This window comes from Oncorhynchus tshawytscha, linkage group LG25, assembly GCF_018296145.1.
Source record: "Oncorhynchus tshawytscha isolate Ot180627B linkage group LG25, Otsh_v2.0, whole genome shotgun sequence".
NCBI lineage: Eukaryota > Metazoa > Chordata > Actinopteri > Salmoniformes > Salmonidae > Oncorhynchus > Oncorhynchus tshawytscha.
Genome location: NC_056453.1, coordinates 9192133 through 9209753, shown reverse-complemented (window position 1 = coordinate 9209753; position 17621 = coordinate 9192133). Strand labels below are relative to the sequence as shown.

General features: G+C 45.6%; 1 protein-coding gene across 2 annotated transcripts in view; it reads right to left on the bottom strand.

Annotated features, from left to right (window-relative positions):
- LOC112224166 (rab11 family-interacting protein 3) overlaps positions 1-17621 on the bottom strand; it is a 90712-nt gene that overhangs the window by 5132 nt on the left and 67959 nt on the right. For both annotated transcript variants that reach the window (XM_024387527.2, XM_024387528.2), the window contains 2 exons: positions 5280-5361; positions 4567-4704 (listed from right to left, as the gene is read on the bottom strand). In XM_024387527.2, the coding sequence (XP_024243295.1) occupies positions 4567-4704; positions 5280-5361 (220 nt within the window). The remainder of the gene's footprint in view (positions 1-4566; positions 4705-5279; positions 5362-17621) is intronic.

The window sequence follows — 17621 nt, the reverse complement described above, 5'->3', positions numbered from 1 at the left end:
AGTCTTTTGAACAGCTTATAAGGAGGCTAAACATCACAGACCCGCTCACGGTTTTGAGCAAGAAATTGACTGTCAGGAGTTAAATGAACTTGAGATGGGGAGAATTCTCCATTCCAATGTTGCTTGCTCCAACATACAGCAACATATTTCATCCGTCATAAAGCAAAAACGATTTGAAAGAATAGTACAGCGCTCTCCCAAAATCGGCTCGATGAGGCTACTAGTTTGAATAAAAGAGTGCCTTCATTGTTCCAAACGTTGGGGATTTTATTGATGTTGTGTGAAGCAAGCTTATTTTGTTATTCAAGTTGTGAAGTATTGTTCATTTTTAATCGTGTGTCCCAAAGAGTAAATACTCTTCATTGTATATATCAGACTTCAGCTGGCAGATATGGACATACCGGCAAACATTTTTGTTGATCTTGTGGAACTGGAGGATTTATCTGCTGAGGGAATTGTCTGTAATCTGTTATCTGCACTAGAGGGTATAAAGTTTACTGAGGACTTTCTCTCCAAAACCCTCATTAGAATTACGTGTGATGGTGCGTCTGTCATGCTGGGATACAAGAGTGGAGTAGCAACAAGGCTCCAGGCCCTGCACTTCCAGAACTATCAGAATTGTCACTCAAGCTCCAAAAGAGAGACTGCACAATTATTACTGCACACAGGGCAGTCACCAGGGAAGCGAGGGTGTTCAGGGCAATGGCAGAGCAGCCAGGCCGACACGACACTCACAACCCAGCCAGAGAGGGATTCAGGAGAACTCTTTCCAATGCGTCAAACTGAATGGTGGAAGACCCAGCGCCTCTCTGCATACCTCCACCATATCAGGGCTACTCTTTCTGAACCTTGTTGGCCCACCCCTAACCAAATTGTACCCAGTCCCCTATATGAGGTCATGGATTGCTGAAGGACACAAATGTGTCACAGACACCAGGAGCAAAACAAGAAATAGGGAGGAGAATACGCACAAGGAAATGGTTGTTGTGGGAGGTTTTGGAAAACTAAGGTAGGAACATCTTTTTCCTTTGCAAACTTGTTCTGTACTGTGAAGTTAATCTGAATATGCGCTTCATATTATCACATAGGCAGGAGGCCAATTTATTATAATATGTGCTCTGCTGTAGCTTAGGCAGGAGGCCTATTTATAGGCAGGAGGCCTATTTATTTATTTTATTTGAAGTATATTCTGATATCAAATTGATTGTGATATGTTTGTTCTACTGCTACATTGATGTCTTGAAAAGTATATGAAATTCGAGTCTTGCAAGCCCCACAGCTGGGTATGTGTGCATATGAATATGGCGGGTGCTCTGCAGTGACGCCTAAATATCATGCTGTACATTCTGCCCTGCCAAGCAAAAGAGCAGTAACTGTGCATTTGTTCACATTTAAAAAAAAAAAATTGTTTATACATTAAATACATGCTTTATCATGTGGACAAATATCCTGCCTCCATTGTGTTGTGCTATGGAGAAAATGGGGGGGGGTCATGTTTGCAGTAACTGCAAAAAGTTACAGTGTAACCAAGGAAAAGGGCAGTAACTGCCATCACACACACGTTAGTTACTGGTTTCACTGAGCTTTGGGCTGCAGTGTCTCTGGTTGACCATGGTATCATTTATTACTCTTCGCAGATACAAGTATCAAACTATATGACACTGACAGCTACATACAAACAAATATATTAACACAAGTTGGTGTTAAAAACAATCGTATTGGAAATGTATTCCAGTGGGTGTACCAAGCAAGAAGGTAACTGCCGCCTAGGGTCAAAGGTCATATTAGAGGTCAGGGTAAATATGAATAAAAAATAACCTCACAGTAAAGACAACATCTCCAATGATCTGTTACAATTGTGACCCGTTTCAGGAAACTATGCGTATGTCACTACTTCACAGGAGAGCTGTTTGAACAACTTAAAAAAAATATCAAAATGCATTTTTTGGCAGAAATGCCTTCTCGAAAATGTGAACTTTCATGTGCCTTAATAACAAACGTGTATGCTATCTGTAAATACAAATAAAATGGTTAAATTACAAGCCTAGTTGGTTTAGCCACAGAAAAAGTCAGCAACCTTCACGCTAGCCATGATTGGCTGAGATAATGAGTGGGCTGGATATGCCGAGAGATGAGTTTGGATTGGTTTGCCAAATAGCACGCTTCTGTCTATTTATGCTGGTCAGTGTGTGTAGGTAATCCTGTTTAACGCAGCTTTAAAAATGTTTTTATCGCGTAGTAAACTGTATATATGTTGCTCTACATTTTCTGGAGGACCGAGTTTTGAAATCTGTGTAATTGAGTATGATAGCTAAGGTAATGGAGAAAAACACCTGTCTCCGGATTATGTCTTCAAACTAAGGGCAACCATGGCATCCGTGACAGGAGAAGTTTCCATCCATGATGTATATGGGTAAGATGGTCGAGCTAGCTACATTTTCAGATATTACACGTTTCTAATTTTGACAGAACGTGGTTTCATTTCAAGTTAAAGTGTACTGTTAGCTAGCTAATGTTAGATTTCTGGCTCGCTAGCTAACGTTACGTGTATGATCTTATTATTCGTATCTCAGAAACATTTGCTTGGCTAGTTATAGCCTAATGTTAGCTAGCTAACATTGAACCTTGTTGGTTAGCTACCTGCAGATTCATGCAGGATAGTAACGTCATGAGGTGGGATTACGGTTAATTGTTTATTTAGCTAGCTACATGTCTTAACAAAAGATTCCACTATGCAAGTAACCATTTCGGGTCCGTTCGTAAATTCAGTCTGGCCATTTACTCCGATTTCAGAGCACTCTCGTCTGAGTGTGATAGAGTGCAAATAACTGATGAATTTACGAACGCTCAACACCCGTTGAATATGGATGGTGTCAGTAAACTTCTGCAAAAAAAGTAAATTAAATTATTGCCAGCAGCAGTTACAGTCACCAACGCTCTGGATAACATGAAAAACAGCCTAACCAGCTCTGCTAGGGTGAGTAAAATGGTCAGCGTTTGGGTGGCGGCTAAAGCTTAAGAGGGTGTGAATGATGTTGAATGGGTGTAGACAAAGAAGAGCTCTTCAGTAAGAACCAAAACATTCAAAGGCCATTTTCTCAAAAGTGAAGTTATCGAATTTCAAAGCAGAATTACTTACCCATTGTTCCTCAAATGCAGTGTATGATATACCATGTTGTAGCTCTGTGTCTATGCTTTTATCCATTGTAAAAAAACACAATTTCAATTTTTGCTACATAAGACCGAATCAAGGTCACAATTGATTGGCTGGACAATGAAAAAACTTAAGTCATTTTCCTCAGTTTCACTTTATGAGCAGTTATTGCTCTTTTGCTTGGTAGGGTAGCATTGAAAATTAGGCTATAAGAAATTCAGACCTGTAAGCCCCACAGCTATACTAGAGCATGTGGGCATAGTATATGTTTGAGACCAACGTGACCGTGGCTGTGTGAGAAGTGCGCCAGTATCTCACATAACTAGAATGAGATTCGCTTTCTATGATCTCTCTCCCTCTCTGCTCCGATAGACATGAGCCTGAACACTCATCTATCAAGTGTTGCACTTAATCATTTATTTAGACTATGCTGTAGGCCACCTAAATATTTAATCAACTTCCAAATTTCCGAGAGATAGTCTTTTGGCACGAGTGCATCGGCCATCACCAGTGAGTGAGCTGCCCATCATTGGGTGAGTCAGTGAAATTGGAAAGCATTTTTAGGACTATAATTCCTCCTCATATTGTAGCCTATAATATGTGTCTCTACACACCTAGGCCAAGGCTATGATTTTCAGTTTGTCAGTTTCAAAGTAGGCTGCTATTTCGATCATTTGTGTGGTATTATTAACAAAGATTCTTCCAAAGTCTCCAGTCATGAAACATTACGTAGAATTGCATGAAATACGTTTATTAAAAGGCCAACATTTTATGCAAATGAAAATGTACCCCCATGTGTGCAACTTCTGTAAGTGCCTCTACTCTACTGCTCTTTGCCACTAGTCAAATGATATGAATGCAATGCTTTAATATAAAAGGATTTTTTTCATTTTTCATGTATTCCGGTAACTCAGAACTCCCCAGGTCACCCCCCTCTCGTGCTCACTGTTTGTTCCAGCACCTCCCGGTTTACAAATTAAGCACTGAGCATGACTAGCTAGCTACTTGATGCTTTTGCGGTTATCTAAAGAAACACCTGGGAATGTGTTTATCATTAAACTTTCAGTAAATTTTTCTTGTTGCTCAAAGATGTGCATATAGTGGATGTTTAATTAAGGACCACATTCAGACAGATATCACTACATAACAGAAGCTGCTGCCACTGAGTGAACGCTGTCTTGTGTGTTGCACTTCATAGAGTCCGTGCAGAAACTTTGACAGCCATATTTATTTCTTCATTATTATATTTTCTACCCAGGAGATGTAAAATAACGAAAGCCAAAAGGAATCCTAATCCCACTCATTGACGGAGCAAAACTAAATGACAGACAGGACAACATTTGATGTGTATTCAGAGTTAGATGGACGTACAGTGGGTTGCTATGTACAGGTGTGACCTCATGACCTCTCACCTCCTGCGTGTGCTCCTTCTCATTCTGGTTTTGGTGGCGTTCCTGGGTCAGCTTGTCGGACGTCTTCCTGCGGGTTTCCAGCTCCTCGTTCAGCCTCTCAGTCACATCCTCCAACTCATCCTCTAGCTTCCTCTTCTCCTAATGGGCAAACAAGAGGAAGGAAGGATGAGAGGAGAGATACAGTGAGTTCCAAAAGTATTGGGAGAGTGACAATTTGTTGGTTGTTCTGGCTCTGTACTCCAGCACTTTTGGATTTGAAATTCATACTTTTGGTCCCCTAAAAATGGGGGAACTATGTACAAAAAGTGCTGTAATTTCTAAACGGTTCACCTGATATGGATGAAAACACCCTCAAAGGAAAGCTGACCGTTTGCACTTTAACCTCAGTCACTGTATAATTAAAAATCCAAGCTGCTGAAGTACAGAGCCCCCCCCCCCCTAAATAAGTGTGTCACGATACTTTTGGAGCTTGCTGTAAATACACAAGGTATGGGAGGGAAGAGAAAGAGATGAGGGGAAGAGATAGAAACTGGAGAAATGGGGGTTATAAAGGAGAGAAGAGGTAAATAGACAAGCGATTGGAGCGAAGAGCTAAATAGACAAAGGATTGGCGGGAAAATAGATGGGGGAAGATAAGAAAACTGCAGATTTGGCTTGATATGGAGGTGAAAGGAGAGGAAAGGGAGGGACGGGAGAAAAGACAGTGCTCTTACCTCCTCTAGTCTCTCAATGTTGGCACGGTAACAGGGTACACAGGACCTCAGCTCACTGTTCTCTTCATCCAGCTGCTGCAGCCTACGATAGAAAACAGCACAGTTTGAAAACATACACCAATGATATAGCCACAGTGCAGTACACATTGACAACCCCTATTCGAAATCAAATTATATTGTATTCGTCACATGCTTAGTAAACAACAGGTGTGGACTAACAGGGAAATGCTTACTTATGGGTACTTCCCAACAATGCAGAGAAAGAAAATAGTGAAATAATAGAAAAGTAAAACATGTAATAAAAGTAATATCAGATACACAATGAGTAACAATAACATGGCTATGTACAAGGGGTACGAGTACCGAGTTTATGTGCAAGGGTACAGGGTAATTGAGGTAGATATGTACACATTAGGGATGCATGATATATCGGTAAGAATATCAGAATCGGACGATAATAGCTAAAAATGGCTACATCGGCATCCGATGTGCAAAAACAATGTCAAAGCTGACCTGCATACAGTTGAAGTCGGAAGTTTTACATACACTCATTTTTCAACCACTCCACACATTTCTTGTTAAAACTTTTTTAATTTTATTTTTTAAATTCCACCAGGTAGGAAAGTTGAGAACAAGTTCTCATTTACAATTGCGACCTGGCCAAGACAAAGCAAAGCAGTTCGACACATACAATAACACACATGGAGTAAAACAAACATACAGTAAATAAATAATACAGTAGAAAAATAAGTCTATATACAACATGCGCAAATGAGTTGAAATAAGGGAGGTAAGGGCAAAAGAAAAGGCCATGGTGGCAAAGTAAATACAATATAGCAAGTAAAACACTGGAATGGTAGATTTGCAGTGGAAGAATGTGCAAAGTAGAAATAGAAATAATGGGGTGCAAAGGAGCAAATTAAATAAATACAGTAGGGGGAGAGGTAGTTGTTTGGGCTAAATTATAGATGGGCTATGTACAGGTGTAGTCATCTGTGAGCTGCTCTGACAGCTGGTGCTTAAAGCTAGTGAGGGAGATAAGTGTTTCCAGTTTCAGAGGCCACGGAAGGAGAGTTGTATGGCATTGAAGGTCCTCTGGAGGGTTGTTAACAAAGTGTCCAAAGAAGGGCCAGAAGTATACAGAATGGTGTCGTCTGCGTAGAGGTGGATCAGAGACTCATCAGCAGCAAAAGCGACATCATTGATGTATACAGAGAAGAGAGTCGGCCCAAGAATTGAACCCTGTGGCACCCCCATAGAGACTGCCAGAGGCCCGGACAACAGGCCCTCCGATTTGACACACTAAACTCTGAACTATCAGAGAAGTAGTTGGTGAACCAGGCGAGGCAATCATTTGAGAAACCAAGGCTATCGAGTCTGCCGATGAGGATGTGGTGATTGACAGAGTCAAAAGCCTTGGCCGGGTCAATGAATTTGGCTGCACAGTATTGTTTCTTATTGATGGTGGTTAAGATATCGTTTAGGACCATGTCTAATGTGTATTTGGGGGGGGATTTCTATTTTTAGTGATTATTTTCTGTCTGTTGATAGTTGCTTCAGGGTTTTTAAGACTAAGAAGGCTGTAGGGTAAGTCCAACTGTTGCTAATTGAGAGCATCTTGACTGGCTGCATCACCGCTTGGTATGGCAACTGCTTTGCATCTGACCGCAAGGTGCTACAAAGGGTAGTGTTTACGGCCCAGTACATCACTGGGGCCGACCTACTTGCCATCCAGGACCTCTATACCAAGCGGTGTCAGAGGAATACCCTACACATTTTCAGTCTCCCAAGTCATAGACTGTTCTCTCTGCTACCACATGGCAAGTCTGATGCACCAAATCTGGAACCAACAGGACCCTGAACAGCTTCTACCCCCAAGCCAAAGTTAGTCCAGGTAGCTATTTGGTTAATTATTTAACTAACTTTAACTCATCACATTGTTAACTAAATGTTGCTTTATTCCGAGCTATATGTACTAGGGATGCACCGATATGACATTTTTGGCCGTTTCCGATATCTGATATTTTCCTTGCCAAAAAACCCGATACCGATAACCGATATTTACATTTTTTGCGACCTTTTAAGCTTTCTAGTACAGTTAAATAGTTGAACACACACACACACACACTGGCCAAAAAGCTATTTTGTTGGCATTTACATGTTTCCATTACCAGTAAAGCATAATCCATATATATTTCTTTCAGTTCCTTGCTGTGCTGTTTTGTTGTTAATTTATTCAGTCGTTTCATTCTCAAACAGGATTTTATGATACATGTCAAGCAGTGAAGTTTCAGCTCTGTCTGTCCGTGGCCTCTTCTGTCGTGGGTCCTCTTCGTTGGTACGCACTGTGTCCGTTTCCATCTTGTCCAGCTGTGTCTAACATTTCACGTAAACCCTGGTTTTTGTCTGCATCGAAGTAGCGGTCCTTGTACCTAACATCGAGCATGGTCGCGACACAGTAAAGAGGCTCAGTGAGAATGCCACCGAATCGCTTGTTCACAGCCTCTAGTAGAGTACTTTTGCAAGTTTTAACCCCACGGTCTGTCGGCAGTTTTGTCGAGCAGGCGTTTCAATGCCATGACAGAGGGTATCACATCTGCTGCAGACGCAGTTGATGAGCTTATTTCTGGAGTCAGTTGATCGAATGGAGCTAGGAGTGTGTTCATGTTTCCAAGTTTTAAACATGTTCTCAAATGCCATTGAAAATGGCAGCAGAATGAGAACCAGCACATTATTGAGCATGCAATACGGCTTTCTTCAGTACAAAATCCTTGTCGACCCACTGTGCTGTCAGACTCTGCATGCTACATCGCTGGTCCAAATGTCAGTCGTGAAGCTAATAGCAGTGATGCCCATAGCAAGAAGCTCATGGATGTGCATTTCAACAATACTGTGTAACTCCGGTAGTGCAACATCTGAAAAATAGCACCTACTTGGTAGTGTGTACCGGGGCTTGAGGTGCTCGACCAGTAGGCGAAAGTCAACATCATCCACGACAGAGAACGGTTGATTGTCAAGGGCAATGAATTCCATTATCTTGGCGTTATTAATGGGTTTTGCTTTGAGTTGTCTCGCTGAAATGTTCTTACTCTTTCAAATGACTACTCGCCTTGAACTTGTTTAGTTGTTGGAAGTGTGCGCTTACTTTTTTTCCCTTTCGTTCTAAGTAGTCGTTGTGTCACGCGGGACTAGGTGTGTGTGTGCAGGAATCAGACGCAGAGAGAGTAACGGAGTAAAGTGCTTTACTATTGCACACCAGACAACCCAAAACCACAGGGTGTCCAGTATAGAAAATAAAATACACCATGACCTAATATGTACACACGTAACAAAAGACAATCCTGCACAAAACAGGGACGGGTCAAACTACTACATATAGGGAAGCTAATTAAACCAAAATACACACAGGTGAAACTAATAAGACAAAACCAACAGACAAATGAAAAAGGGATCGGTAGCAGCTAGTAGGACGGTGACGACGACCGCCGTTCAAACAGGCAGGGGAGCCAACTTCGGCGGAAGTCGTGACAGTACCCCCGCCCTGACGCGCGGCTCCTGCCGCGCGCCGCCACCGGCCCCGAGGACGACCCGGAGGACGAGGCGCCGGGCAATCCGGGTAGAGGCGGTGGAAATCTGTCAAGAGAGAAGGGTTCAAAATGTCCCCCACCGGAACCCAGCATCTCTCCTCCGGACCGTACCCCTCCCAGTCCACGAGGTACTGTAGGCCCCTCACCCGGCGTCTCGAGTCCAAAATGCCACGGACTGTGTACGCCGGGGACCCCTCGATGTCCAGAGGGGGCGGAGGGACCTCAGGCACCTCACCTTCTTGCAGGGGACCAGCCACCACCGGCCTGAGGAGAGACACATGAAATGAGGGGTTAATACGGTAATACCTAGGAAGTTGTAACCTGTAACACACCTCGTTTATTCTCCTCAGGACTTTGAACAGCCCCACACACTGCGGCCCCAGCTTCTGACAGGGCAGGCGGAGGGGCAGGTTTCGGGTCGAGAGCCAGACCCTGTCCCTCGGTGCAAACACGGGGGCCTCACTGCGGTGCTGGTTAGCGCTCCTCTTCTGCTGTTCTCCCGCTAACCTTAGCGAATCCTGGACGGCTTTCCAGGTGTCCTTGGAGCGCTGTACCCATTCCTCAACCGCAGGAGCCTCAGTCTGGCTCTGACGCCATGGGGCCAGGACCGGCTGGTAACCTAACACACACTCAAAAGGGGACAAGTTAGTTGAGGAGTGGCGTAGGGAGTTCTGAGCGAGCTCAGGCCAAGGAACATACCTTGCCCACTCACCAGGCCGGTCCCGGCAATATGACCGCAGAAACCTGCCCACATCCTGGTTTACGCGCTCCACCTGCCCATTACTCTTGGGGTGAAAACCTGAGGTTAAGCTGACCGAGACCCCCAGTCTCTCCATAAACGCCCTCCATACTCTGGACGTGAATTGGGGACCCTGATCAGAAACGATGTCCTCAGGCACCCCATAGTGCCGGAAGACATGGGTAAACAAGGCCTCCGCAGTCTGCAGGGCTGTAGGGAGACCGGGCAACGGGATGACGACAGGACTTAGAAAACCGATCCACAACGACCAGGATTGTAGTACTTCCCTGGGACGGGAAGATAGTCCACCGATAAGTGTGTCCACGGCCGTTGTGGAACGGGGAGGGGTGGTAACTTCCCTCTAGGCAAGTGCCGAGGAGCCTTGCTCTGAGCGCACACTGAGCAGGAGGAGGCATAAAATCTCACGTCCTTAGCCAACGTGGGCCACCAGTATCTCCCTCTAAGACTCCGCACTGTCCTCTCGATGCCAGGATGACCCAAGGAGGGGAGAGTATGAGCCCAACGGATCAGCTTATCCCGGACCCCCCTCGGCACGTACTGGATCGGCACGTACTGGATCAGCTTATCCCGGACCCCCCTCGGCACAATGGACTGCTCCTCGGTATCAGAGAGGCGGGACAGTGCGTCGGCCTGTCCGGTATGAGATGGTAAACTGAAACCTGGTGAAAAACATGACCCATCTAGCTTGACGTGGATTTAGTCTCCTCGCTGCCCGGATATACTCGAGATTACGATGGTCAGTCCAGATGAGAAAAGGGTGTTTCGCCCCCTCAAGCCAATGTCTCCACACCTTCAGAGCCTTGACTACAACTAACAACTCCCGGTCCCCCACGTCATAGTTTCGCTCCGCCGGACCGAGCTTCCTCGAAAAGAAGGCACAAGGGCGGAGCTTGGGTGGCACGCCCGAGCGCTGGGACAGCACGGCCCCGACCCCCGCCTCGGACGCGTCCACCTCCACTATGAACGCTAAAGAGTGGTCCGGATGCGCCAACATGGGCGCATTGGTGCACAGCTCCTTCAAACGACTGAAAGCTCTGCCCGCCTCTGCTGACCAACGCAAGCGCACCGGTCCTCCCTTCAGCAGTGAGGTGATGGGAGCAGCCACCTGACCAAAACCCTGAATAAACCTCCAGTAGTAATTGGCAAACCCTAAAAACCGCTGCACTTCTTTCACCGTGGTCGGAGTTGGCCAATTACGCACGGCTGTAACGCGGTCATCCTCCATGACCACCCCGGAGGTGGAAATACGATAACCCAGGAAGGAAACGGCCTGTTTGAAAAACTCACATTTCTCCGCCCTGCAATACAGGTCATGCTCCAGCAGTCACCTAGGTACCTTACGCACCAGAGACACATGTGCCGCACGTGTGGCAGAATAGATCAAGATGTCATCGATGTACACTACCACTCCCTGCCCGAGCAGGTCTCGGAGAATCTCATCTACGAAGGATTGGAAGACGGCTGGAGCATTCTTCAACCCATATGGCATGACGCGGTACTCATAATGACCAGATGTAGTACTAAATGCGGTTTTCCACTCATCACCCCCCCGGATACGTACCAGATTATACGCACTCCTCAGGTCCAGTTTTGTGAAGAAGCGTGCCCCGTGAAATGACTCCACCGCCGTAGCGATGAGAGGTAGTGGGTAACTAAACCCCACTATGATGGAATTTAGACCTCTATAATCAATGCACGGACGCAGACCTCCATCCTTCTTCACAAAAAAGAAGCTCGAGGAGATGGGTGACGCGGAGGGCCGAATGTACCCCTGTCCCAGCGATTCAGCAACACATGTTTCCATCGCTACTGTCTCCTCCTGGGACAATGGATACACGTGACTCCTAGGAAGTGCAGCGTTCTCCAGAAGGTTTATCGCGCAGTCTCTCGACGAAGGGGTGGTATTTGGGTCGCCCTCTTTTTACTGAAGGCGATAGCCAAATCGGCATATTCAAAGGGAATGCGCACGGTGGAAACCTGGTCTGGACTCTCCACCGTAGTCGCACCAACGGCAACTCCTATACACCTGCCTGAACACTTCTCTGACCACCCCTTAAGAGCCCCCAGTCACCAGGAAATCACCGGGATGTGCTGAGTTAGCCAGGGAATGCCCAACACCACTGGAAACGCAGGTGAATCTATAAGGAACAGACTAATCTGCTCCTTATGACCCCCCTGCGTTACCATGTCCAGCGGCACCGTAGCCTCCCTAACTACTCCTGACCCTAATGGTCGGCTATCTAAGGAGTGCACGGGGAAAGGTAGGTCTAACGACACCAGGGGAATCCCTAGCCTTAACGCGAGCCCACGATCCATGAAATTCTCAGCTGCGCCTGAATCGACTAGCGCCTTATGCTGTAGAGAGGGAAGAAACCCAGGGAAAGAAGTTAACACATACATATGACCGACAGGAAGCTCTGGGTGAGTCTGGTGCTTACTCACCTGGGGTGATCGAGTAGTGCTCAGCCTGCCCTCCCGACTCCAAGACGAGTTCCTCCAGCACCGGTCGGCCGTGTGCCCTCGCCGGCCACAACTGGTGCAGGAGGACACTCCTCCTCCGGTCCCCCTCGATGCCGCCCCTCCTAACACCATAGGGATAGGGGCAGGAGGGCTGGGAAGTGGAAACGACAGGACCTGATCAGAACGCCCGCGGGCAGCCAGCAGGTTGTCGAGACGGATAGCCAGGTCAATGAGTTCATCCAGTGGGAGGGTGGTGTCCTGACATGCTATCTCCCTGCGGACGTCCTCACTGAGACTGCATCGGAAATTATCTATCAGGGCCCTGTCGTTCCACCCTGCTCCTGCGGCCAAGGTCCTGAACTCTAGGGCAAAGTCCTGCGCACTCTTCGTCTCCTGACGCAGGTGGAACAGCCGTTCGGGGTAATGATCCCTCGCCGAGTCCGGACCGTTCCACATTGCGTTGGCCCACTCGAGAGCTCGCCCAGTCAAACAGGAGACGAGGGCGCTCACGCTCTCCTCTCCGGAGGGAGCAGGACGCACGGTAGCCAGGTACAGTTCCAGTTATAGAAGGAAACCCCGGCACCCCGCCGCCGTTCCATCATACTCCCATGGTAGCGTCAGCCGAAGAGCCCCGGAGCCAGATGCGGTAGCAGGAACAGGAGGTGCTGGAGGAGGGGGTGCTGGAGATAAGGTGGGAAGGCCACTCCTCTCCCATCGATCCATCCTCGCCATCATTTGGTCCATGGCCCGAACCAATCCTATGGAGAATGTGGGTATGAACGCTGGTTTCCTCCATCGATGCGTGTTGCGGTGCGGGATTCTGTCACGCGGGACTAGGTGTGTGTGCAGGAATCAGACGCAGAGAGTGAGTAACGGAGTAAAGTGCTTTACTATTGCACACCAAACTGATAAGCCCAATACAATACAGGGCGCAGGACACTATACCAGACATCCCAAAACCACAGGGTGTCCAGTATAGAAAATAAAATACACCAAGACCTAATATGTACACACGTAACAAAAGACAATCCCGCACAAAACAAGGGCGGGTCAAACTACTACATATAGGGAAGCTAATTAAACCAAAATACACACAGGTGAAACTAATAAGACAAAACCAACGGACAAACGAAAAAGGGATCGGTAGTGGCTAGTAGGATGGTGACGACGACCGCCGAGCACCGCCCGAACAGGCAGGGGAGCCAACTTCGGCGGAAGTCGTGACACGACGAACGTCTGGGGGTGATGCACATTCAAATGAGTAATTAGGTTTGTGGTATTGAAAGATTTCACTTTCTCCACTCCTCTGGAAATAATAGCAGCACAAATGTTGCTGGCCTTCTAGGCAGAGTTCCTCTTTCCAGTGTCTGTGTTCTTTTGAACATCTTAATATTATATTTTTATTGGCCAGTCTGAGATATGGCTTTTTCTTTGCAACTCTGCCTAGAAGGCCAGCATCCCGGAGTCGCCTCTTCACTGTTGAAGTTGAGACTGGTGTTTTGTGGGTACTATTTAATGAAGCTACCAGGTGAGAACTTGTGCGGCGTCTGTTTCTCAAACTAGCACTCTAATGTACATGTCCTCTTGCTCAGTATTTCTATTCTGGTTAGGGTCCGTTTGCGCTGTTCTGTGAAGGGAGTAGTACACAGCGTTGTACGAGATCTTCAGTTTCTAGGAAATTTCTCACATGGAATAGCCTTCATTTCTCAGAACAAGAATAGACTGACGAGTTTCATAAGAAAGTTATTTGTTTCTGGCCATATTGAGCCTGTAATCGAACCCACAAATGCTGATGCTCCAGATACTCAATTAGTCTAAAGAAGGCCAATTTTATTGCTTCTTTAAATCAGGACAACAGTTTTTATCTGTGCAAACATAATTGCAAAAGGGTTTTCTAAAATTATAAACTTGGATTAGCTAACACAATGCGCCATTGGAACACAGGAGTGATAGTAGCTGATAATGGGCCTCTGTACGCCTATGTAGATATTCCATTAAAAAAAGAAAAATCTGCCATTTCCAGCTGCAATAGTCATTTACAACATCAACAATGTCTACACTGTGTTTCTGATCAATTTGATGTTATTTTAATGGACAAAAAATATGCTTTTCTTTCAAAAACAAGGACATTTCTAAGTGACCCCAAGCTTTTGAACTGTAGTGTAACTTATATCCATTTGAAGTCGGAAGTTTACATACACCTTAGCCAAATACATTTAAACTCAGTTTTTCATAATTCCTGACATTTAATCCTAGTAAAATATCCCTGTTTTAGGTTAGTTAGGATCACAACTTTATTTTAAGAATGTGAAATGTCATAATAATAGTAGAGTGAATCATTTATTTCAGCTTTTATTTATTTCATCACATTCCCAGTGGGTTAGAAGTTTACACGCTCAATTAGTACTTGGTAGCATTGCCTTTAAAATGTTTAACTTGGGTAAAACGTTCCACAAGCTTCCCACAATAAGTTGGGTGAATTTTGTCCCATTCCTCCTGACAGAGCTAGAGTAACTGAGTCAGGTTTGTAGGCCTCCTTGCTCGCTCACGCTTTTTCAGTTCTGCCCACAAATGTTCTATAGGGTTGAGGTCAGGGCTTTGTGATGGCCACTCAAATACCTTGACTGTGTTTTCCGTAAGCAATTTTGCCACAACTTTGGAAGTATGCTTGGGGGGTCACTGTTCATTTGGAAGACCCATTTGCGACCAAGGTTTAACTTCATGACTGATGTCTTGAGATGTTGCTTCAATATATCCACATAATATTCCTCCCTCATGATGCCATCTATTTTGTGAAGTGCACAAGTCCCTCCTGCAGCAAAGCACCAACATAACATGATGCTGCCACCCCCGTACTTCACGGGTGGGATGGTGTTCTTCGGCTTGCAAGCCTCCCCCTTTTTCCTCCAAACATAACGATGGTCATTATGGCTGAAGAGTTCTATTTTTGTTTCATAAGACCAGAGGACATTTCTCCAAAAAGTATGATCTTTGTAGTAGCAAACTGTACAGTAGCAAACTGTAGTTTGGCTTTTTTATGGCGGTTTTGGAGCAGTGGCTTCTTCCTTGCTGAGCGGTCTTTCAGGTTATGTCGATATAGGACTCATTTTACTGTGGATATAGATAATTTTGTACCTGTTTCCTCCAGCATCTTCACAAGGTCCTTTGCTGTTGTTCTGGGATTGATTCAATTTTTTTCACCAAAGTACATTCATCTCTAGGAGACAGAACTCGTCTCCTTCCTGAGCGGTATGACAGCTGCGTGGTCCCATGGTGTTTATACTTGCATACTATTGTTTGTACAGATGAACGTGCTACCTTCAGGCGTTGGGAGCAATTTCCAAAGGTTGAACCAGACTTGTGGAGGGCTATAATTACTTTTCTGAGGTCTTGGCTGATTTCTTTTGATTTTCCCATGATGTCAAGCAAAGAGAGACTGCGTTTGAAGGTAGGCCTTGAAATACATCAACAGGTACACCTCCAAATGATTCAAATTATGTCAATTAGCCCATCAGAAGCTTCTAAAGCCATGACATCATTTTCTGGAATTTTCCAAGCTGTTTAAAGGCACAGTCAACTTAGTGTCTGTAAACTTTTGACCAACTGGAATTGTGATAGTGAATTTTAAGTGAAATAATCTGTCTATAAACAAACAATTACTTGTGTCACACGCAAAGTAGATGTCCTAACCGACTTGCTAAAACTGTAGTTGGTTTCATGCATGTTAACATTAGAAGCCTCCTTGTTTTATTCACTGCTTTAGCACACTCTGCCAACCCGGATGTTCTAGCCGTGTCTGAATCCTGGCTTAGGAAGACCACCAAAAATTCTGAAATCCCGAACTACAACATTTTCAGACAAGATAGAACTGCCAAAGGGGGCGGTGTTGCAATCTAATGCAGAGATAGCCTGCAGAGCTCTGTGCTACTATCCAGGTCTACACCCAAACAATTTGAACTTATACTTTTAAAAATCCACCTCTCTAAAAACAAGTCTCTCACCATTGCTGCCTGCTATAGACCACCTTCTTCCCCCAGCTGTGCTCTGGACACCATATGTGAACTGATTGCCCCCCATCTATCTTCAGAGCTCGTGCTGCTAGGCGACCTAAACTGGAACATGCTTAACGCCCCAGCCACCCTACAATCGAAGCTTGATGCCCTCAATCTCACACAAATTATCAATGAACCTACCAGGTACCACCCCAAAGCCGTAAACACGGGCACTCTCATAGATATCATTTTAACCAACTTGCCCTCTAAATACACCTCTGCAGTTTTCAATCAAGATCTCAGCAATCACTGCCTCATTGCCTGCATCCATAATGGGTCAGCGGTCAAACGACCTCCACTCATCACTGTAAAACGCTCCCTGGAACACTTCAGCGAGCAGGCCTTTCTAATCGACCTGGACGGGGTATCCTGGAAGGATATTGACCTCATCCTGTCAGTAGAGGATGCCTGTTTTTTTTTTTTAAATGCCTTCCTCACCATCTTAAATAAGCATGCCCCATTCAAGAAATGTAGAGCCAGGAACAGATATAGCCCTTGATTCTCTCCAGACCTGACTGCCCTTAACCAACACAAAAACATCCTATGGCATTCTGCATTAGCATCGAACAGCCCCCGTGATATGCAACTTTTCAGGGAAGCTAGAAACCAATATACACAGGCAGTTAGAAAAGCCAAGACTAGCTTTTTCAAGCAAAAATTTGCTTCCTGCAACACAAACTCAAAAAAGTTCTGGGACACTGTAAAGTCCATGGAGAATAAGAACATCTCCCAGCTGCCCACTGCACTGAGGATAGGAAACCGCTGTCACCACCGATAAATCCACTATAATTGAGAATTTCAATACGTATTTTTCTACGGCTGGCCATGCTTTCCACCTGGCTACCCCTACTCCGGTCAAAAGCACTGCACCCCCCACAGCAACTCGCCCAAGCCTTCCCCATTTCTCCTTCTCCCAAATCCAGTCAGATGATGTTCTGAAAGAGCTGCAAAATCTGGACCCCTACAAACCAGCCGGGCTAGACAATCTGGACCCTTTCTTTCTAAAATTATCTGCCGAAATTTTTGCAACTCCTATTATTAGCCTGTTCAACCTCTCTTTCGTGTCGTCTGGGATTCCCAAAGATTGGAAAGCAGCTGCAGTCATCGCCCTCTTCAAAGGGGGGGACACTCTTGACCCTTACTGCTACAGACCTATATCTATCCTACCCTGCATTTCTAAGGTTTTCGAAAGACAAGTCAACAAACAGAATCGACCATTTCGAATCCCACCATACCTTCTCCGCTATGCAATCTGGTTTCAGAGCTGGTCATGGGTGCACCTCAACCACGCTCAAGGTCCTAAACGATATCTTAACCGCCATCGTTAAGAAACAATACTGTGCAGCCATATTCATTGATCTGGCCAAGGCTTTGGACTCTGTCAATCACCACATCCTCATCGGCAGACGACTCGATAGCCTGGTTTTATTTGGTTTCTCAAATGATTGCCTCGCCTGGTTCACCAACTACTTCTCTGATAGAG